At 39.9% G+C, this 23,444-nt stretch overlaps 1 protein-coding gene across 4 annotated transcripts in view; it reads left to right on the top strand.

The window, feature by feature from the left end:
• LOC144608645 (uncharacterized) overlaps nt 1-23,444 on the top strand; it is a 64,480-nt gene that overhangs the window by 33,383 nt on the left and 7,653 nt on the right. For all 4 annotated transcript variants that reach the window (XM_078426621.1, XM_078426619.1, XM_078426620.1 and 1 more), the window contains 16 exons: nt 1,497-1,623; nt 4,758-4,883; nt 5,447-5,548; nt 5,939-6,025; nt 6,456-6,523; nt 7,758-7,846; nt 8,862-8,899; nt 10,173-10,214; nt 12,275-12,321; nt 13,565-13,724; nt 15,627-15,689; nt 16,341-16,490; nt 17,844-17,983; nt 19,368-19,424; nt 19,585-19,681; nt 22,496-22,599. In XM_078426621.1, the coding sequence (XP_078282747.1) occupies nt 1,497-1,623; nt 4,758-4,883; nt 5,447-5,548; nt 5,939-6,025; nt 6,456-6,523; nt 7,758-7,846; nt 8,862-8,899; nt 10,173-10,214; nt 12,275-12,321; nt 13,565-13,724; nt 15,627-15,689; nt 16,341-16,490; nt 17,844-17,983; nt 19,368-19,424; nt 19,585-19,681; nt 22,496-22,599 (1,497 nt within the window). The remainder of the gene's footprint in view (nt 1-1,496; nt 1,624-4,757; nt 4,884-5,446; nt 5,549-5,938; nt 6,026-6,455; nt 6,524-7,757; nt 7,847-8,861; nt 8,900-10,172; nt 10,215-12,274; nt 12,322-13,564; nt 13,725-15,626; nt 15,690-16,340; nt 16,491-17,843; nt 17,984-19,367; nt 19,425-19,584; nt 19,682-22,495; nt 22,600-23,444) is intronic.

Here is a 23,444-nt window from a genome sequence, read left to right as displayed (position 1 = left end):
AGCGGGTCAGGCAGCATTCCTTCTCCTGAGATGCTGCCTGACCCGCTGAGTTACTCCAGCATTTTGTGTCTACCTCAGAATCCATAGAACATTGGAAGCAAGTTATCCTCAACCCAAGGAAAAAGATTAGCGGAAGAAAAAGTGAGCTTTATGAACAGTTACCACAACAATCTGACTACAAAAAATGCTTAGAGGGACAGAGGAAACACTTTAAACATTCACAGTGTCTATTTGAAAACATGTAATGTCCCCACGAGCTCATGAATCCTTTGGAAGCAGGCACTAAGATGGAAATGAACATCCAAGAAAGCACTGAGCACCTTGGCTTGTATGCTCAGGCTAAGCACAAAGAGTAGAACTATATCACAAGGTTCCAAGCAATCCACCATCTCTCCCATCACATACTTACTTCATGTGACTGGGTGTATGAGTCCTGCATAGACCTTATCAGCCACCTCCAAAACTCACAGAATAGTGGAAGCAACTTGATGAAGTATACAAGATCATGATCACTGCCTTCAACCACTGAAGGTCACCTCACCTTCTGTCTCCTTTCTCTGTTCGTTTACTTATTTATCTATTTATTCACTTCTCTATGTTCTAGAAATCCCTGTAAAGCGTCTTTGAGTGTTTGAAAAACGCTATATAAATGTAATGCATTATTATTATTATTATTATTATGATGGGCCTGGATAAAGTGAATGCTCACAGTCTTTACCTCAGGGTAGAAAACTAGAGGGCGTAAGGTTAAGGTGAGAGGAGAAAACCTTTGTAGTGTCCTCGGGTGCAGCTTTCTCACTGAGAGTAGTCCATTACTAGAATGAGTGACTAGAGGAATATGGAAGCAGATACAATTAAAACTTTCAAATGACAATTGGACATATATATGGATAGGAAGGGTTTAGAGGGATATGTTCCTTGCAGGCAAATGGAACTAGCCCAGAATGCCAACTAGGTCAGCGTGAACAAGTGGGTTGAAGGCCCGTTTCCATGCTGTATACTTGGCGACTCTAAGGCTCTATCCTCAATCCCTGGAAACTACCTAAGAGGAACTGTTAGTGAATCTTTACTAAAATCAACAGCTCAACTACCCAGAATGTAAACCTTGTTTCTCCTTTGGCCTCAGAAACACAAGAAATTGCTCATTGTTTTCTGAAAACCAGAAAGCATGCCAGAAGATTCAAATTTTGCACTAAGGCTCCAGGTGTATCTTTCAGCTATTACTACGGATTGCCATTCTATTGAATCTCAGCAGTTTGCACCTGATTAGAAGATCCAGATTTCTGCCGAATTCACCCATTTCAGTATGGATCTTTCATGGTGGGATTTGTCAATACATTTAGCAAAGTGGTTTATGGACAGTTTATGCCTCCATTGAATTCAAGATTGTCTGAAAATGTTGGAACGATGTTTTGGTTTTGTATTTTTGTCTCACAAAGGAACAGGAATACAAGAATGTTTCTGCCTTGTTACATTTAATGCCAATTTACTTCTAGATATAAAGAAGCAAGATCATCTGTGGAGGAATCTCTGAAGCTGGTTGAGAGTGATTTAGTCCCAGGGCTTCAGACTTGGCCAGGCACAGATACTGTAGTTGAAGAAACCAGAGATGGTGTACTGAAAGTAAGGAATGCCAATGTGTTTGTCCAAATAATTTTTACTCATGATAGATTTATGTAGGATTATAAAGTTTTGTACGATTCGATGGAAAAACTCCAGAAGCTGGAAAGTTGGAACCAAAATAGAAAATGCTGGAAAGATTCAACAAAGGCATGCAGTACCTGCGGAATGGTTTCTCAGTGGTTTCTTTATTTTTCGGGTCTGCAAATGACAAAGGATTGCAGACCAGTAACATAAATGTTTATCCCTCCACAGATGCTGATTGACCTGCTGAATTTTTCCAGCATATTCTGTTTTGTTTCTGAATGTAAAAAATTACATTCCCCTTTATTTTTGCTGATGCCTTTGTGGTGCACAATAATTGCAATCTAAGCTGCTGAATGAATATATTGAGTAAGTGAAAAGTTATTTTATTAAATAATGTTAAATTCTTAAATTCTTAAATGGATTTTTGGTTTTTGATATATTTTTGATGCATCAAGTTTAGTGTTCCTGTGCTTAAATATACTGAGAGCATGACTGGGTAATCAATACTTTGAGAAAAATAACGTTAGTGATGTTTAATATAACGTAGTGGTTACATCTATTTGCTGTAATGTTTGCACAGTTGCGTTTGAAAAAGATTCTAGAAAATGTTTAAAGTGTGGGATTTTTTGGAATGCTATATCTTTATGAGCTGGTTAAAAAGCAGTTGGGAATGAAATGCTTTTGCTGACCTGACAATCCAGGATTCAGAAACACTAATTTTTCATGAAAGAAAAGCACCCAGTGAGCGAGTTTGAGAGCTAAAATCATCCTGATTGGATGTGAACAAGAAAAAACACATTCATATTATTCTAAGTGACTTTTGGTTTTGGCAATTAAAGTTCAACCCTTGCTCAATGCTTGGTGGTGGAGAACATGGATATTTACAGAATGGAGATGATGCAAAGGGTGCAATGGAATATAAAACAAACTACACCACATATTCACTTTGGATGTGGGTTTATTCAGAGAGGCACCAATCAAAAGGGCAACAGTAGATAGTGACCAGCAGTTGGGCTATCCTTCCCTTGTTCCAGTGATAGCTTTTTGGTCCGAAATCCTCATTAAAATTTCAAACACTTATGGGCAGAGTGCTGTGGATAGAAGTGAATTTGGATGTTGAAACAAGGAATTGCAGTTGCTAGTTTACAAAAAAAGATGTAAAGTGCTGGAGTAACTCAGCAGGTCAGGAAGCATCTCTGGAGGACATGGATGACACAAAGTGTTTGTTCTCCAGAAATGCTGCCTGACCCGCTGAGATACTCCAGCACTTTGTGTCTGAATTCAGATGTTGATCAGGAAAGTTAATGGTGGACTTGTTCAAACATTTAGTTCATGTAATTCATAACCCAGGGGGTAAGGATTGACTGGATTTCTCTTCAGTTGTCTACTACTCTTGGGGCTTGTTTGAACAGGACAGGAATTTGCAGTTACTCAGTCCTACCCTTTGTGCAATAGATTCCTTGTTCAAGAATAAATGCTCAACATAGACCTGTTCACTGTTTGTTTACACAAGCTACATTTAAAAGAAATTCCATGACCGACATTTATAGGGTGGGACCATTTGAGAAGCAGAGGGTTTTTTTCCATTCCATCGCTATTAATTATGTGAAAAATATTGCTGCATCTCAAGGTACATTTATTTCCATTAAATGGAATAAACCGGCTACATCATCTTTACCTCCCGGAATTGACTGTTGAGACTTTGCCAGTAGGTCCAGGTGCTTTGACATCCAAGATGAAAAGTCAAATCTGCCTGAGGGGATACTATGGGCATCAGTGGCTGACACAATTATTGTTGATGAGGCCTATCGACCTCCTCTGACCAACTGTTTGGTGCTGAGTACAACACTGGTTAGGCCATAATCAGCTTTAGCTTCAGAATTCTGTTGTTCTACCAGTTGCTGCATGTCACAACCAACAAGGTTATGCATTGGTTGCTGTGAGTTTGTCCTGCTTGGGTGGAATAATTCCATTACTGGTCTGATGGCATCATTGGTTTCTGAATTATTTCATTGAAATTGGGATGTGACTGAGCAGGGATAAACCAATTTGCCATTAGACAATAGACAATAGGTGCAGGTGTAGGCCATTCAGCCCTTCGAGCCAGCACCACCATTCAATGTGATCATGGCTGATCATTCTCAATCAGTACCCCGTTCCTGCCTTCTCCCCATACCCCCTGACTCCGCTAATCTTAAGAGCTCTATCTTGCTCTCTCTCTTGAATGCATTCAGAGAATTGGCCTCCACTGTCTTCTGAGGCAGTGAATTCCACAGATTTACAACTCTCTGTCTGAAAAAGTTTTTCCTCATCTCCGTTCTAAATGGCCTACCCCTTATTCTTAAACTCTGGCCCCTGGTTCTGGACTCCCCCAACATTGGGAACATGTTTCCTGCCTCTAACGTGTCCAACCTCTTAATAATCTTATATGTTTCGATAAGATCCCCTCTCATCCTTCTAAATTCTAGTGTATACAAGCCTAGCCGCTCCAGCCTTTCAACAGTCCCGCCATTCCGGGAATTAACCTAGTAAAGCTACGTTGCACGCCCTCAATAGCAAGAATTGTCTGGGGGCTAAAAGTGTTTCCTTTAAAGGAATTCTGTTCAGTTAAATGTTTGCACAGCTGGTGCCTGTGGAAATGTGGTAATTATACTGTATTTACAGTGTCGCAGCTGATAGAGCTGCTTCCACACAACTGGTAGCTTCTGCCTCACAGAATCCCGGGTTGGATTGTGACCTTGGATGCTGTCTGTATGGAGATTGCACGTTCTCCCTGTGTTTGCGTGTGTTTCTTCTGGGTGCTCCAGTTTCCTCCCACATCCCAAAGACATTCAGATTTGTAGGTTAATTGGCTTCTATAAATTACCCTTAGTGTGTAAGGAATGGATGTGAAAGTGGGATAACATAGACTAGTGTGAACGGGTGATCGGTGGCCAGTATGGGCGGTGGGCTGAAGGGCTTGTTTCCATGCTGTAATCTCAAAACTAAGTTAAAAGCAAACATACAATAAAGAGCCCTGAGCAGATTTTTTTTTTTTTGTTGTAACAAAACGATTGCAATTTTAATTTGAATTATTTTTGTGCTAACTTACTTTGTATTTTATGATCTAGGACCTGTTGAACTCGCTTCTTAAAGAGTGTTTGTGTCCACCGAGACCTGATGCTGTTTGCCTTTATCGATTCTGTTGTACCCATACCAACAAACGTGACATTTATAGGTCCGATCCTGATTTCAAGGTAGGGTTTTTATCATTTATATGCCGGCAAATGTCAGGGATCAAGTTGATGTTCATTTGAATTGTCATAAAGTCAAATTTGTGAAATGCAGGGTTAAATTATGGTGCTGTAGACCTTTTCCAGCTTTCTTCACCCAACCCCATCCTCCCCAACAATCAGATTGAAGAAGGGTCTCAAACCAAAACATCACCTATCCATGTTCTCCAGAGATGCTGCCTGTCCCACTGAATCACTCCAGAACTTTGTGTCCTTTAGTACAGTTGTAGGCTGATTAGCAAAAATATCGCATTGTAAAATTATGCGCTTTGTGATGTCTTTCATTTTAAAATAAAATCATTAATCCTGTTCAGCTTTATTATAGTATTAAAATTGTTATTTAAAAAAAGTAGGCAGATGAGATAGAGTCTAGTACTTTATTTAAAGGTTTAAGTATACTGTCTTGTGATTTAGACATTTCTTTTCTACCAATTCTCATTCAATCAGCAATCCCCACACCCGAGGGATACTAGGTGGCTGATTACACTGTATAGAGTTATTAAAAGATGCACTTTCTTTTTCTACAGGGGTTTGTCCGAGTTCATTGCAACAATGATTGCCGTATTGAGTACCATTTATACTGCTGGAAACGCTGCAAAATTAAAGAGTTCCAAGATAAAATTGAAAAAGTGAGTATTTATAAGAGTTATACAGCATGGACATAGGCCCTTTGGCCTAACTTATCCATGCTGACCAAAATGCCTACCTAAGCTAGTCTCATTTGCCTTCATTTGACCCTTATCCCTCTAAATCTTTCCTTGTCTCTTGCAATGTTTCTCTGTTTGGAAGTAGTGCGCTAAAGGACTCAAATGATAAATCATCTATTGGCTACAGTCAGATCAGATAATTTTTCTTACAAAGATATGAGATTGAAAACAATGCTTTCAGAGGCCCATCTTGCAGGTCTGTGCTGTTATAGATTAAGGATAGCCTTATTTCCTGCTTGGTGTCATGATAAAAGTAATTGTATTTTGTGTACCTTTCACTTCTAAAACTGATTTTGCTTGAAAATGTTGCAGGATATTCTGGGTTTGGACTGCCTTACGCCTGACTGTATGGGATGTATTTGGAAGGTCGACATTTTTCAGGATTCACGGCAGAAGACTGTGAGTATCCTAGCCCTCCGGTGTCATTGAACAGTACAACACATGAACAGGCCCTTCGGCCCACAATGTCTGTGTCAGACATGATGCCAAGTTAAACTCTCAGCTGTGTCATAAACAGCTAGTGATTATTTGCAGCTGTTACTGTAAAAGGATTTGTAATTTATGATTCCATTAGTGTAGCAGCAAAGGATGAAATCGAATGGTAGAAAGTTTTTACTAGAGAAAGAAAATCATAGAACAGTTACAATAAAACAATAAAATTCCATTAAAAAAAAATCTGATTTATGTTCATTAGAAATCAAACCTGCCTTCCTCACTTCATCTTGCTCTTACTGATCCCGCATTGACTGGGTTTCATATTTATTCTTAACTACCCACTGAAGTCACTTAAGTTAGCAACTTTTACACAGTCTTTCTATATCTGTTGCAGATTGAAGGTTCCAAATCAAAAGAGAATAAAAGTGGCAGGAATACAACAAACAAACAGACTGGTAACTTGTAAGTTCAATTATTATCTTTAATTTGAGTAATTTTATAAACGTACAAATTCAGAGTACAATATTCAGAAATTATTGAAATTTGTAAACAAATAGTGGACAGAAAAATCAGGGACAAGGTCTGGGACACTATATTGTGGGCTTGTTCTTCTGCTGCCGTCTTGATTGTTGTACAACTTTGCAGGCCCCAAACTTTTGGTTCTTCTTGGTACTGATTTATTGTTGAAAATAGGGAGATTTCCCCCCCCCCCTCAAACTATTGTGAATAATGTGCGAAGCGTATTAGGAGTGGCATGGCAATGGGGAACTGGGTCCTGATGGTTTACATCACCAGCCTAAATTGCTCATCCTTCGCAATCCTGCCTTTCCTCTAATGTAGTATACACAAATTTGTCATCTGTACTTTAGTCGCTTAGCTGGATTAGTGCAATCTACTTCAATGACCTCCATTTTGCAGAGAAATTATGGTGAAACTTTGGCTACTGCAGTGAATAACTGAAAGCAACTTTCACATTTATCTATGACTGAAAACAGAAATGCAGAGGGTGGGAATGGCCCATTTGTAGGTTTTTGTCCAAATTGTACTCTGACCCCAGGCACTTCACAGAATCCATTGAGAGTCCTATGTGGTAATTGCCCATCCACCTCACCCCCACCCCGATATCACTTCCAAAGTACATATTGACAGGTCAGGGGAATGTACACTAGCTCTCTGCATTAGGGCTTAGATGCACCAGTTCTATTCAGTATTTGTGGATTGGTTTCTCTGGACTCCACGTACCTTATACCATATAATTTGGAGGCCACTGCAGATGCAAAGCCTTGGTGCAAATGATGCAGTATGGGAACAGTACAAGACCAGTCAATACTTCCTATCGTTGCCAGTGGTGAGCACTGACAGCTTGCCTTTCACCACGAATTCTGTTGGAGTAGGAGCCCTGGAGCCTCAGGGTCATTTGCCTTGGTATCAAAGACTTGTTCTGTAGGCAGGTCCAGAGAGTGGTTTTCAACATCATTCATGAACGATTTCATGTGTCCCTATGCCGAAATTCACATGTGAGGAAACACAGGAGAAATCCAAAATCAATGTAGCTGCAAAATAAAATTGCATATTTATTGAATGTGGAATCTGTTCTATGGAAGAAAGTAATTGCATCATTTTAACCTCAATAAATAGGGCGTTTTAAAGCTTTTTCAGAACCTATGGTCAATATTGCCTGTGCTTCTATGTTTAGTTTAAACTTGAAGAAGATTGCCAGAAAAAAAGAAAAGAAGCATCAAAATCCAGGAAAGCTGTCATCCAACATCCACCAGGAACAAACAGGTGAGCAATTTAACAGCAGTTACATATGTCAACAATCATCTTGACCATTCATATGCAATATCCCTTATTAACACTTTGTTAACATGGAGAACTTAATGGTTCTTAGCATGATGGCTATATGCTTTAGCCAGATTAGCATGTGAGTTGGGGGAAAGGATCAAGGGAGTGTGGAATTGACTCTGTTTAGTTTAGATTTGAGAAGTTGATTCCTTGTGACTCCTGAGAGAGTTCGGTAGATAAGTGATGTGGTACATTAAAACCATAAATTTTATAACAAAACTTTCTCTCACTGGTCATCAAGGTTTCAGCTTTGAGACGTTCACCAAAAGAAAGGTTAAAAAATAATAGGTCCATCCATTGACTTCTGTCCATTGTTGGGGGATTGAGAAACTACACTTTGGTGTTGCTGTTTAACCAAGGTAAGATGCAAATGCCAGATGGCTGCATCCTTTGCATCTTGTTGAGATGCGAATGAGCAGGAAATTGGCTGATTCCCACCGAACAGGTCAGTTTGGTCATTCAATCAGGCCAGGAGAAGTAGAGCTTGGGAAAGGGGATTGTGTACACCAACAGCAAGCCAGGGTTCTTCTGTTGTGGGTAACTGGAGCGCCACAGCTAGTTTTGAGAATAAAAAACAATTCTCTGTTGCTTTTTGAGTGGCCTTCAGTGGTCGCTTGAAGATGCAGCTTAAGCTGCAGCATCTGATACTGATGGGCTACATTGCACTGTTAACATTTTTTGTGTTTTTGTCTTTATTAACTTGAGATTCTGGGGGAAATTAAGCTCTTCAAGACCCTTAATCGGAATGACCTTGATCAACAAATTGGTTTTGTTTTGAGAATCTTGCATCATTAAAATTGTTAAAAATGTCCATGTTTTCAGCACAAATTTCTAAGTTTAAAATGAAGCAAGATCAAAGAAGAATGATGTTGATTTGATCTTCAATATTGTGGCTCTAAGAACAAGGACAATATTAGCCTGATAACCTTTGAGCATTTTTTTCTTTTTAATGTAGATGCCCCAAACAAAAAGCCTGATCAGAGTGAATTGAAGGTAAAGTGAATATCTTGTTCTAATTTAATTGTAAGAATATTACATTGAAGCTGTATTTTTCTCCCCTTTTCCTTCACTTATTTCAGAGTAGAAGTTTAAACAGCTGCAGAAATTATAAACAACACTCCAACAATGTTTAATGTTTTGGGAGTATTATGCATCCTGTGCAAAATGTATTTGTTAGCATAAAGCTTAAATTAGCGAACCGTTCATATCTCTTTTCCATCCCATTTAGTGGCATCCCCCGTGCTAATAACAGCCATGGTTCACTGTCAAATAGTTTTAATTTCTGGAAGGAAAAAAAGATCTGTGTAGCGCTAACCTCAAAATTCATAAGTTGAGATGTAGTGAAACTATAGATGTTGGCTGCAGTTGAGGGCAAAGTAAGTACTGTGAAACAGCATTATAATGAAGATGTGGTTAAAGTGTGAAAGCAGATTGTATCAGTTTCATATTATTTTTCATATTTCAGATACAGCGCGGAAACAGGCCTTTTCGGCCCACCAAGTCCGCGCCGCCCAGTGATCCCCGCACACTAACACTATTAACACCATCCTACACACACTAGGGACAATTTTTACATTTACCCAGTCAATTAACCTACATACCTGTACGTCTTTGGAGTGTGGGAGGAAACCGAAGATCTCAGAGAAAACCCACGCAGGTCACGGGGAGAACGTACAAACTCCTTACAGCACAGCACCCGTAGTCAGGATTGAACCTGAGTCTCCGGCGCTGCATTCGCTGTAAAGCAGCAACTCTACCGCTGCGCTACCGTGCCGCCCTATAGTTGATTGAAGTGCAATTATAAAGCTCACTGAAGGAAGGTGAATGTTATTTCTCTCCCTTGCGGAATGTTGGTCCTTCCACAAGCATCAGAGAAAGGGCTGTTCATAATGAGGAGAACCAATGTTATATTTGATGTTCTCAATTTTAAGCATGAGATTGGTAGTTTAAAGCACTGGATATAAATTTATAAGGCTTCTGTTTTGGCTCTCCACATTCTAAAAAAATGGAAATAACACTTGCAATTATTCACACCTTTACTTTACAACTGGGGTTCTTGCTGGCATAATTTTCAATGACAGTACATGTTCTTAAATGCAGTCTGTCAATGTCTTGTTCAATCATCAATATTCTTTAATAAAACACAGTGCTGAAGTAACTCAATGGGTCAGACTGAGGAGGACGTTTTGAGTCTTGACCCTTCTCTACTAATATTCTTTATCCAGTTTTCTTCTGAATATACTTTGTTTTTGTGATTTTCAAACAGGATGAAACACTTGGAGCCAGAAAGAAGGAAGTTAAAAACAAGGTATTTCAAGTTTTCTTTAATGTTAGACTTATCAGATTTCTGATAGTCTAAACATTAATTATAAAATATATTGATCAATTTCCTCATCGTATAATTATTGTTCAGAATAATTATGAATGAATTATGAATAACCGCACAAACAACCATATTGATATATCAATACATCTGGTTCATTCATATCCATCAAGGAAGGCCGTCTGTCATTTTTATGTGGCCTTGCCAATTGTGTGACTGCAGACCATCGAGGTTGTCTCTCAAGTGCCTTCTGAGTTGGCCACAGAAGCCACTTAACTGTAACCATCACAAACAAAAGAACGAAACTGGCAATACCTGCACCAAATCCGGACACGACAGTCACTCCACGTCCACTGAATCGTGCAAAGACCATATAAACATCTGGTGCCCAAATCGGGAAACCTCTACCTCAGAACTGTCGAGGAGCAATCTGGCATTACCATTGTCACAAAATCATAACCTTCAGGCAGTGTGTTGGACTAATCCATTACAGTCCCTGGAAAGTCTTGTCCCACCGGTAGGATAGACTCAGCAGGGGCGACTGCATTGTGGTACGCAAGTGGAAGGGAGTAACTCTTCAACTGTGGCTCCATATGCCATGAGCTCATGTGTCATTAAGCCAAATGTGATAAAGATTCCTCCTCCTGAATGATACCCAACAGGCTGCCTCAGCTCATGAACCAGTAGTTCTTTATGTCAGAAAATACATTGAAAAAGGAAGACTGAAGGTAGCAAGGGCACTTTGGCTGTGATCTTCAGGGTCCATCTCCAAGAGTGGGTTGTTGGTCCTTGGCTGCCTTTTTGAGGCAACGCCTCCGAAAGATCCATTCAATTGTGGGGAAGTTAGTACCTGTAACGGATTGGGCAGCGTTACCACTTTTTGTAATTTCCTTTGTTCATATGCGTTTGACTGCCCTTCCATCATAAGATCACAAGTGAAGATGTTCAATTCCTTTCACAACTCCTCAAATGAAGTAGTTTAAAACTGCACGCAACAAGATTGGAAATTGCACAATAGGTGGCAAGTAATATTCATGCCACAGAAGTGCTAGACGGTGACCATTACTAATTGAGTCTCAACACCTACCCTTGGCATAGTGAAAATGATAGAAATTATTAGTGGCTGCCTCGCCAACAGTCTGTCTCGTCCTTTTCCTTTGTTGTTTTATAGTATGTGTCAAATGTATGTTTTAGTGTTCTTTAGCTTGTTTTATGTGGGGGTTGGGGGAAACTTTTTAATCATCTCGACGGAGATGTGACTTTTTCTGTATCGTATCTCCATCCGTACTGCGGCCTAACATCGTGGAGTTCGTGGCCTCATGCTGGGGACTGACTTTGGGAGCTCCAACCGCGGGAGCCTGCAGACTTTAACATCGTAGAGCTCGCGGTCCCTTGGTTAGGGACCGACTTCAGGAGCTCCAGGCCGCAGGAGCTTCGACCGCCCCATCGCGGGAGCTTCGACCGCCCCGACGCGGGGGCTTCGATCGTCGGCTGTGGGAGCTTCGATCGCCCCAGCTACGGATGGTTCGACTGCCCCAGAATAAAGAGGGAAGATTAGACTTTATTGCCTTCCATCACAGTGATGGATGTGGAATCCACTGTGGTGGATGTTTATGTTAACTTTTATGTAGTTGTGTGTCTTGTTGCATTTTTTAGTATTAATTGGTACACATGACAATAAAATGCCTTTGAACCTTTGATTATTAACGACTTGGGTGCTGATATCTCAAATATTTGGAATAAAGCTGTAAAGAGTAATATAGCATAGAATAGGACCTGGCTTCTGACCAATTTAAACTGCATCTGCCTACACTTGGTCTGAATCCCTCCATTACCTGTCTCTTCGTGTGCCTGTATATACTCTCGCATTGTTTTCACTGTTTTCCCAGACATTGCATTTCAGGCACCTTATGCTGTCTGTGTAAAAGTAATAATTGTCTTGCAAACCTTTCTGCAGAAAAGCTCTTCAGTATCTTAATTGTTACATGATATAATCTGTTAATTAGACCATTCTAATTTTTATTTGTCTTTTTCCCCACTTTCAGAAAAATGTAGGTCCTCCAAATGAGTGGATAAAAAATGATAAAAGCAGGTAAGAATTTAAAGTTTGTTAAAGGATATACGGGTATTAAGTAATTCCTCTATGAGCAGTGAAGTTATAAAACAAGCTAGTGAGTGAGCATTTATGTGGCTGATGGTTGGAACAGAAATTGGCAATGGTAACTTTACGTGCTGTTCTGACACTTGTCTGCTAATGAATAAGCTGAACTGAGACAAATGCAACTCGCTGCCTATTTCTCCTGCCGACTTACGCATACCTGATATGGTTGATTGCAGTTTGTGCTTAGCTGGTGTCCCTGCAAATGACCAGAAGCACATCATGCATTTGTGAGTTTAAATGGGACTGCTGGCCATCTCTTTCTGTCCTGTTAAACTCTTAATGCAAATAGTTCTGCTGGAATGTGTTTCCTTACTGGGACTTGGATGTAACACAATTGATGAATTAGGTAACACTGCCTGTTACAATGCAGTTTTGATTGGGACCTGGAGAACTACTTAAAAGCTATTTTGGAAATTGACAAGCAGGAAAGAAAACGCTGCCCTGGAGTAAAAGTGTAAGGGGGGAATATAAATTCCTTGTAACGTTCCCGTAGCAACCTGGCAGAACAAGAAATGGTCATAGAAATTGACACGTGCAATGACACCCTATTACATAATGTAACATGCAGCCTTTAGGAATTTTAGCTTGATGTAAGAAAAAAAAACCTATAGCTACTACAAATACTGTAATTTTTTGAAAATCATGCAGGGAAAGAACCCCATTTTCCCCATTAACACAATTGTATTTACAATACAATTCTGTTAGAAAGGCAACTATAGCATTGGAGCGGAACTACCTTCGATAAGCCTAGAAACAAAAATATTGCTACATTTTACTTTCAACTCTCATTCTTTTAATTATATGGCTGGATTGTATGTATTCCAAAGCTAATTCACAAATGTGAGAATAGTATAGTTAAAATTGGCAATTTCAAGTTGGCAGGCAGTTTCTAGATTCAAGAGTGAGCTTTTATTTGATATTCAGCATTATTCTACGTAGTCTAGAATAAACTATGATAATATTTAATGTGAACTGACAGCTGAGGTAACAGCAATTCCTATTTTCAATAGTAATATTTCCCTGAAATACTTTGAGATGTGTGTGGATATATTTTAATTTGTTGGTTGAAGGGTGAGCTCTCATTTCTTTGTTAGGTTATCTGCACTTTGGATTATTCATTGAAGTTATGGTTGTTTACAGTCCGAGATAAACAACAATAAAAAATATTTTTCAGCTATTTGGAGGAGGCAGCAGCGAAAGTGCATGAAAACAGTAACCTGGATTCTAAGATGACAGAATATTGTCAATGGCTAACAAAAGAGGAAAAGATTGAAGACTTGGATGCCAACACATATGTCGATGATGTTCTTCTGGATAAACTCTCCTCATTTAATGTGAGTTCAAGTTATAATAGAAAGATTAAATGCAAACCGAAACAAAATGGAATATGCCAGAAAAACTAGGAACATCTTGTGTTGTTTGCTGAGCCTGATACATCACAGTCCGCCGTAACCTCACTGCATTCTCCATTGGCGAAATATGCCAGGAATAATTTAAATGGATAGGCACAAAATAGTTCATCACCCAATTCCTCAGTAACAAAAATATATTGAAGTCCAATGGATTTTCAGATATGAAAAGAAGCAAGATGCCTCTCATCCAAATGTGAAAGTCAGCAGAGCTGTACAATGAGCAATGTTGACAATGAGGAAATTAACTATGTCCCATATAATTCACTTGCTGCTTTAATTTTGTTGATTTGTTACAACTTGGCCATTTACCCCTCAAGCAGGTTCCCCATTCACTGTGGTAATTTTGTGATCTAAGTCATTGCATCTCTTTTCTTTCTTCCATGTCCCCGAATACATTGTTTAATTATTCACCCATGTCTGCTACAACGTTAACAGTGAACCCAGCATCATTATTTCTTTGGGGAACAAAGCTGCATGTTTAGGCCTGATGTGACTCTTAGATTCTACTACTTGGTCCTCTCCAGCTATTAGTAATGTTAAAGTTACCTGTCTTTGTGTCACATAGTGAATTGTGAAGTGTTATAATAGTGATCTTGTTGGATACTGTATATGTATATATATTGTATTAGATTTTAAAATATATTGATCAGAGGGTAAAAAAACAATTTTCTTTTGCTGATGATTGTTCTGCATCGTTATTCCTATCTAGATCCTGTGTGATTGTTTGCAGCTTTACTATGTGGTGCCAAAACTAAACCATAAATTAGTGCTGAAACTATCTAGTTTTCTGTACAGCTGCTCACTGAGTGATTTATTTTTGTCGGAAGGGCAAAAAGATGAGTTTGATGTTTCCTTCCTGAAAACGATGACTGAATCTGCTGTTTTTGGCCTTGTGCCATTTGGTTCAGGAATAACTTCTCCCTGATTACAGCACCCATCTGAATTGAGCTTAAGTATGATATCCACTTGAAGATGTGGGACCTTCCTGGCTTAATCTGTGGAATTCTCTGCCTCAGAAGGCAGTGGAGGCTAATTCTCTGGATGCTTTCAAGAGAGAGCTAGATAGAGCTCTTAATGATAGCAGAGTCAGGTGGTATGGGGAGAAGGCAGGAACGGGGTACTGATTGTGAATGATCAGCCTTAATCACATTGAATGGCGGTGCTGGCTCGAAGGGCCGAATGGCCTACTCCTGCACCTATTGTCTATTGTAATCATTATACATGGATTTTAATCGACTTAAGAAGTTGTCATTTGGCTGTTTGAAAAATTGAGCAGAAATGCCCACAACACTATATATTGCACACAATTTTAGACTGGTGAAAGGTAATTTGAATTCTGCAATAGCCAAAATGCTGTGAAACAACACGAATCAACAGTGGTTTGTACATCCTCCTCCATGTAACATCCCCAGAGCTGTGAAATTATTTATTTTAATGTATCTTAAAGTACCATGTTCAAAAACAAAAAAGGCAGACTTAAGTTATGCAGCGCCTCTAGTCTGATAGCTATTCAATAAGATTTTAGCCAGTCACATGCCCAATTGAACATTTCCCATGTGATCTGTGTATTCGCTTGATGTCCAAAAATTGTTTTACACAGTAAAAACTCATTTTGGTGAGAAGTTGATAAATGCATAGTTTGAAATACACACATTCAAATTTTGTTTAAGAAACTACAAGATTCAGAACAGAAATGCCCATGTATTTTCAATATTTCTGCGCTATTTGCCTCTAGCATTACATTGCAGCTCGTATGCTGCCTGTATCCATTTCTGTATGATTTGCAGATGATATATTGATTCCTTTTCTTTATTCCTTTCATAGAACGTAAAGACTTGTGATGCAGCAGTACTTACTGATCCAATAAAACCCTTTGAAAGCAAAGAGGTAAAATTAAAAACTTTAGGTACATCTTTTATTAAAGATTCTGCATGTTACCAGGATTCTTTTCTTGACAAACTGTATAAATATATATTTTTTATGGAATCTAGTCTTGAATTATGACAGTGTTAATGTGCTATGGTTAAACCTTCATATATTCTGTAATTGAATTAAAAAAATATGCAGGCGCTGTAAATCCAAAATAAAATTAGATAATTGTGGGTAAAATGTTGACTTCTGATGAATGGTCATAATCCTGAAACACTAACTCTGTTAATCTTTCCATTGATGAGTACCTGGAGCATTTTCTGTTTTTATTTCGGAGGTTTACTCTCAAAGACGCATTCTCTGTACAATTTTATTCCTTTAGGATAGTACAAAAGAAAAATAATGTATCATGAAAACATGGGTTGGTTCTAAATGGAAAGGACTTCCAGAAAACCAACAGAAATGATTGGCCAGAGAGTTTTAATACATTTCTAAGGTTTTGTCATTGTTTTCAAAAAGTTTATAATCTTTGTGATTAAGTCATAATCTTAGTGATGAAGTCATGAATAATGTACTTGTAATATTTTTCTATTGCATAGTAATGTGGTGAGCATCTGAACAAAATGCTAATTGTATTAATTGTACATTTTGGTGATGTTTAATTTGCAGCGAACTTTTATGATTCTATACCATGAAAAGGCTCAACTTTTGAAGAGCTATGAGAAATCACAAAATTTGTATGATACAAATTGGTCTGGTACTCAGGACGAAATCAAAACATTCAAAGAAAAGCACGAGCAGCTGTTGTTCAACGAGAAGGTAGTGTTATTGTTTTTTTAAATCTTGGTAAATAACTAGTATAAAGAGGTAACAGGGAAGGTGAGTCAAGGCCTGGTAGGTGATGGGTAGAACCAGGTGGGGTCAGGGAGGGTGGGCAGATGGAGTCAAGTTGGTGGCTGGGAGAGAGGGGGTGGTGGAAGTAGACACAGCCAGAGGCTGGAAGGTGATGTGGATCCAGATAAGGGAAGGGTGATTGGCAGAGGGATGAGATGGCGCAGGGTAAGGTTTCTAGGAAAACGATGAACAAAGGGAGAGAGAACCAGAGTGGACTGGTAGGAGCAGGAAGGAATGCCCATTTCTGCTCCTACTAATCCAACATGTTTCGCTTTCCTTTTGTTCACATTTTCCATTTCACAACAACCCCAGGTACCCTCCACAATCTGGTCCCATTTCTCTATTTGGTCTATCCTTCTTACCTCCTCCCTTCTCTAGACCCGAAACGTCACCTATTCCTTTTCTCCAGTGATGCTGTCTGACCCGCTGTGTTACTCCAGCTTTTTGAGTCTGTCTTTGGTTTAAACTAGCATCTGCAGGTCCTTCCTACACATTACCCCCTCCATTATCTGCTTTGACTTATCCCTTCATCCTCTGGCTCGATCTTCCCACTCTCCCCTCCCCACATGACTCCATCTTTTTTTTCCTCTCCTTTACTATTTTCACGTATCTCCTACCCGTCTGACTCCTCCTGGCTCTATCCATTCAGCATCCCCCACCTTACCTCGTTCCACCTGTCACCTACCAGCCCCTGCATCGTGTCGTCAAGAGTGTTTTATTGTCAGATCTACCGAAATAGCACAATTAAATTCATACCACAGGTGCCTCTTACCTTTGTACTTCCGTCTTCACTCTCTGTCACGATGCAGGGTCTCGACCCAAAACGTTAACCATCCCTTTGCCTCCACAGTAGCTGCCTGACCTACCAAATTCCTCTCGCTGTTTGTTTTTCTTTTGCTCCAGATTCCAGCTTCTTCAGTCCCTTGTATCTCCCTCTTTTTCAGGTCTAATGAAGGGTCCATGACCTGAAATGTTAACTTTTCTTTCAGCAGATGCTTCCTGACCTGATTTTTCACAGTACTTTCTGTTACAATTTCCAATTTCTGGCACTTTTTAAATTCTAATTGACTGCAAGATTTTGTAATGTGGAAAGACATTGAGCATATAGGGGAACACCAAGGTGAAGCCTATGCCTTCACAGATACTTCCAAAGTCCTCAGGAACAATTTCTAACCTAATGTCAACGTTTTGGAGAATGAATGTTTGGAATTGTGTGTAGATGATAGATACTAAATACAAAATAAAGTGTTCTTGCATTCTAACTTTTTTTCATAATAGAAACTAAGGGATGAGCTTTCAACAGTAAAGACACAGCTAGCGTCTGCAAAAGAGAAACTACGTGACAAGAGAGAAATTCAATCGCAAGAACTTGGTGTGCTACAAGAAGAACTTAAACCAGTGAAGAATAATTTAGATAGGTATGACTCCATTGTTCCTTTCTCCAAATTGCAAATTGGACAATAAATGTTCTTGCCATCATGGCTATGATCTGACACTTAAATTGTTAAAAGGTTAGGCTGCAATTTAAGATTGCTTGTTCAGATGAGCTCCAGTATATAAGCAGTGATTAACCCTGGCCTTGTTAGTCCTCCCAAATGTATCACCTCTAATTTTTCAGGATTAAATTGCATTTTACTAACTCATCAATATTGTTCTGTAGCCCATGTATCTTCCTTACTATCCACAACACCACCAATTTTCTTATCTGCAAACTTGTGAATCATACCTCCTATATCAAGAAGTGTCTCGATCCGAAACGTCACCTATCCATGTTCTCCAGAAATGCTGCCTGACCTGCTCAGGTACTCCTGCACTTTGTGTCCTTTTGCATATTAACTCGCATCAGCAGTTCCTTGTTTATATATTTCTTCACATGGATTGCTTTCTAAAAAACAGTCCTGACCCGAAATGTTGCCAATCCATGTTCTCCAGTGGTGCTAGTTGAGTTAGCAGCACTTTGTGTCTTTTTTTGTAAACCAGCATCTGCAGTTCCATGTGTCTAGATTGTTAATACAGACTAAAACTCTCTAGTCCAGCACCCAACGGTGCATGACCACAGAAATTGTCCACTGATCAGCTTCTTCTGAGCAGGAGAACTGTTATTTATAAGATGATATTCCCCGGGTCACAATAGGGTACTGAAAACCGCACATAATCTGAAGTTTCCATATTGTCAGAAAAGTCGTCAGAGAGATCACTGTCGGCTAAGATCACAAACGTTGCACTGCAAGGTTAATTTGCTGCAGATTACTAGAGATCCTAAATAATTCCAGGCCAGCCTACCATGCAGACTTTTTCCATTCTTCAGCTGAGGCTCCCACAGTGTTGTGATCGTAGCTTTGACTGCATTCCCTACATGAACATTCAGTCCCACTGTTTTCCAACATGGAAAACCATTTCCTGTGTGGAAAAGTACTCTAGGTCTAGCTTGGCTCCTTTCCTCTGCCTGGCAGTCTCCTATTCTCACTCCGTCTACTGTTCCCTTGTGCCGAGAGGTGACCGTTACGAAAAATGTAATATCCAGGTGACTCTCAGTCTCATGGACCTGCCATCAGCAGGTGTGCAAGCTCCGCAATCCAGCCCGTTTCTTCATGCCAGTGTGGCAATGCAAGACACCAAGACGCACCAAGCAAATCACACATGCTGCAGACCCCACGACACATGGGACTGAGCTAGCTCCCTGACCATGTTTTTAATTTGATGCACCTTGCAATTTATTCTAATGTAATTTGATTAAAGCAAAATGAAAGAGTAAAGATGTGAAGAATATATAGAAAATTGAAGTGTGAATTTTCTTTTCAGAAATAAGAAAACTCTACCTGAAATTGATGCCGAAATTCACAAAATAATAGGAAGAAGGTATTCTTGCTGCACAATAATTGTTTAAAGTTTTTTATATTGAAATTTGTTGTAAAAATACTTAAATAATGGAGCAGTTTTTTTAACTGAGTTGCATCTTATGCTCAGCTGCAGCCAACCATTATGAGATTTTCCTCATCAAAATGCTTATTCATTTCAGAGAAAAACAGGCCAGTGACAAGAATAAATTACAAAAATTGTGTGGCAAAGGAAAAGAAAATTGTAAAGAGTCAGCAAACAGACTCTTATCTGTTCAGGTATTTATTATTGAGAATGATTGCAAACATTGGGAATGGTTGCATATGTTGCATGGAGAATATGGTGTATATCATATACATCTGAAGTGTTGAACATTTAATATGAATTGTGTTTAAATCTAATTTCAAATATTACCCATTTTTTTTCATCTGCACTTTCTCTAACACTATAACGCTGTTACACAATATTCTGCAGTCTAGTATTTTTTCGCTTCGCACCACCTGTTGTACTTGTGTGTGGCTTGATTGTGTTCGTGTACGACGGTATGATTTGACCGGATAGCACACAAACAAGACCTTTCACTGTATCTCAGTACATGTGACACTAATAAATCAACACCAATACTATTTTAATGGTTATGTTGTTTTGAATAGCTGACCTTGAATATGCTCAGCATTATCGTGTGGAAAGTATATTTTCTTTCTCCTTTGCTCCACAAATCATCTCTCAAAAAAGCTTTAAAAAAAAAAATGTGATCCTTAATCTCTCAAACCACAGATATTTCCACAGCTATTCCTTGAAATCCCCTGGTCCTACTCATAAGTACGTCATCATGGTAGTTAAAGGAGTGGCCTGGTAGCAAACATGACCAACTTCTTTATTGAGTTGTTCCATTGGATTTTGGTCCTGAAAAGGCAATAAAGCAGTATCTCACTTTTTATGGCACACTTACAGGTTGCGACTGTTGAACTGTCAGATCAGATTTGTAGTTTCACTCCAACGCAGTGGGTGGCACAGTGACGCAGCTGGTAGAGCTGCTGTCTTATGGTGCCAGAGTGCCCAAGTTCGATCCTGACCTTGGATGCTGTCTGTGTGGAGTTTGCATGTTCTCTCTGCAACCGTGTGGGTTTCCTCCCGCATCTCAAAGATGTGCAGGGTTGTAGGTTAATTAGCCTATGCAAATTGCACTTATTGTGCAGGGAGTGAATGGGGAAGTGGGATAACATAGAATTAGTGTGGAAAGTGATTGATGTTCGGCATGGCCAAAGTCAAGTCAAGTCAATTTTATTTGTATAGCACATTTAAAAACAACCCACGTTGACCAAAGTGCTGTACATCTGATTAGGTTCCAATGGAAATAAAATGAAACATACAGTAGCACGCAAACAGTTCACAGCGCCTCCTCAATGAGCCTCAAACGCTAGGGAGTAGAAATAGGTTTTGAGCCTGGACTTAAAGGAGTCGATGGAGGGGGCAGTTCTGATGGGGAGAGGGATGCTGTTCCACAGTCTAGGAGCTGCAACCGCAAAAGCGCGGTCACCCCTGAGCTTAAGCCTAGACCGCGGGATAGTGAGTAGCCCCAAGTCGGCCGACCTGAGGGACCTGGAGTTAGAGAGGGGGGTTAGAAGATTTTTGATGTAGGGGGGGGAGTGTCCATTTAGGGCTTTATACGTGAATAGGAGGAGCTTGAAGTTGATTCTGTACCTTACAGGGAGCCAGTGGAGAGAGGCCAGAATCGGGGTGATGTGGTCCCTTTTACGGGTACCCGTCAGGAGTCTCGCTGCGGCATTTTGGACCAGTTGCAGGCGGGACAGGGAAGATTGGCTGATCCCAGTGTATAGAGAGTTGCAGTAGTCTAGGCGGGAGGAAATGAAAGCGTGAATGATTTTTTTCTGTGTCGTCGAATTGGAGGAAAGGTTTGATTTTAGCTATGGTTCGAAGTTGGAAGAAGCTGGCTTTTACCACAGCGTTGACTTGCTTATCAAATTTTAGTGCAGAGTCAAATATCATGCCGAGGTTTTTGACATGTGGTTTGACTAGGCAGGATAGACTTCCAAGACTGCCTGTTATCAATTTGATGGAGTCGGGGGGGCCGAATAGGATGACCTCAGACTTGCTCTCATTTAATTGGAGGAAGTTCTGTGCCATCCAACATTTTATGTCCTCAAGGCAGTGTGAGAGGCTGTTTAAATTTGACTGGTTGTTGGGTTTCAGGGGGAGGTAAAGCTGAGTGTCATCGGCATAGCAGTGGAAAGAAATGCCGTGCCTTTGAATGATTTGGCCAAGGGGGAGCATGTATAGAGAGAAGAGAATGGGGCCTAGGATGGAGCCTTGTGGAACTCCGCAGGAGAGGCTAGCTGGAGCAGAGGAATAACTGCCTATGTTGATGGCGAAACTCCTATCTTTGAGGTACGAAGCGAACCAGCTCAGGGCAGTGCCATCAATGCCAACCGGAGACGGTCAATAAGGATGGTGTGGTCCACTGTATCGAACGCTGCGCTGAGGTCGAGAAGGAGCAGGATTGCACAGTGCTTGTTTCCACACTGAATCGTTAAAACCGTCAAAGCTTTGCTCATGTAGACATGGCTGGGGCCTCTGCTTCCTCTTGGCAGTGCTTCTTTCCAAGTATGCCACTTTTAGGGGGGGGGAAATGTCCCTTCAAATACTCAAAATCTTTTATTCAAAACCCTAAATTTACTTCCTTTGGGTCTGGTTCTATTAGGTCTGGTCTTCCCTGTGGTGTAGTGACCAGAACTGCACAGAGTATTCCAGCTGAGTTCTGACCAATGCTGTATATTGTTGGAGCATTGCCTGTATTCCCAGCAAACATTGGGGAATTGTGGAGACCATCCAGTTGAATTTATATTATAATCGTCTTTTTTAACAAAAAAATAGATTGGTAACTTTCATTTTGAATGCAGCTCTTGTCAATTCATGGCATTCCCCTTAGAAGATTCAAGAATGTTGATGCAAAATTCGAAGTCTATCGGGATAAGTACGAAGAGACAATAAAATCAGTCCTTTGCTCTAATATTGCTTAACATTTAAAAGTGGTAACATGGACATCTATATACTTTAATTTCTTGCTACAGACTAAGATTCTGGAATGGAAGAAACACACAAAGTTGTATTTTCTCGATCGCCTGCACCAGGAGGCTGTTGAGAATGTGAAGTTTTATACAGCACAGAAAGCTCGGTAAGTTTCAGCACACATTTCACTGTTTGCAGTGTACGTTTTATTTATTTTTATTGGTAATTGTGAAAAGCATCTGTCAAATTGATTAGGCTAGATCACCTAATCTTGTCTGCTTGTCTGAACTTGGAGGTTGGGCATGCTCAGACTTCTTTGGAGCACAGGAGACTGAGGGGTGGTCTTGTAGAAGTGTATAAAATCATGAGAACAGATAGGATGAATATATAGTGTCTTTTACCCAGGATAGGGAATCAAAACCAAGAGGACATAGGTTTAAGGTGAGAGGGACAAGATTTGATGGGAACCTGAAGGGCAATTTATTTTACTGTGGATGGTGGGTATATGGAACAAGCTATCAGAGAGGGTAATGGAGGCAGCATTTAAAATACATTTGGACAGGTACATGGATAGAAAAGGTTTAAAGGAGTATGTCCCAAGTGCAAGCAAAAGGGACTATGGGGCATCATGGTCGGCATAGACAAATTAAGCCAACGTGCCTGTTTTCATGCTGTAGAATTTTTATGACTTTAGTCTTGGGATGGATCCAGAGGTTACTGTTAAAGACCTGAAAATAAGTGTAATCACAAAAAATTCAGACAACTAGCAATTAATGAAAAAAAACAGGATTAGGTAATTAGAGGCGATGTTGCTTATGCCAGTAATCCTTGACATTAAGCGGAGGCATCTAATGCACTTGCAACTGGGCCGTCTCTTCAGTATGTCAGCACTCCTTTATTTTCCTGCCTGTGCTTTGCTATGTGGAATTTAGAGACTTATGGTACACAAACTAACCCATTAACAAACACGTCAATCGTTAGTAGTCTCCACACTCAAAATAGAGATGTGCA

The sequence above is a fragment of the Rhinoraja longicauda genome, chromosome 32 (genome assembly GCF_053455715.1).
Source record: "Rhinoraja longicauda isolate Sanriku21f chromosome 32, sRhiLon1.1, whole genome shotgun sequence".
Classification (NCBI taxonomy): Eukaryota; Metazoa; Chordata; class Chondrichthyes; order Rajiformes; family Arhynchobatidae; genus Rhinoraja; species Rhinoraja longicauda.
Note: the sequence above shows the minus strand (reverse complement) of the source record. Positions and strands in the feature narration are given on the sequence as shown.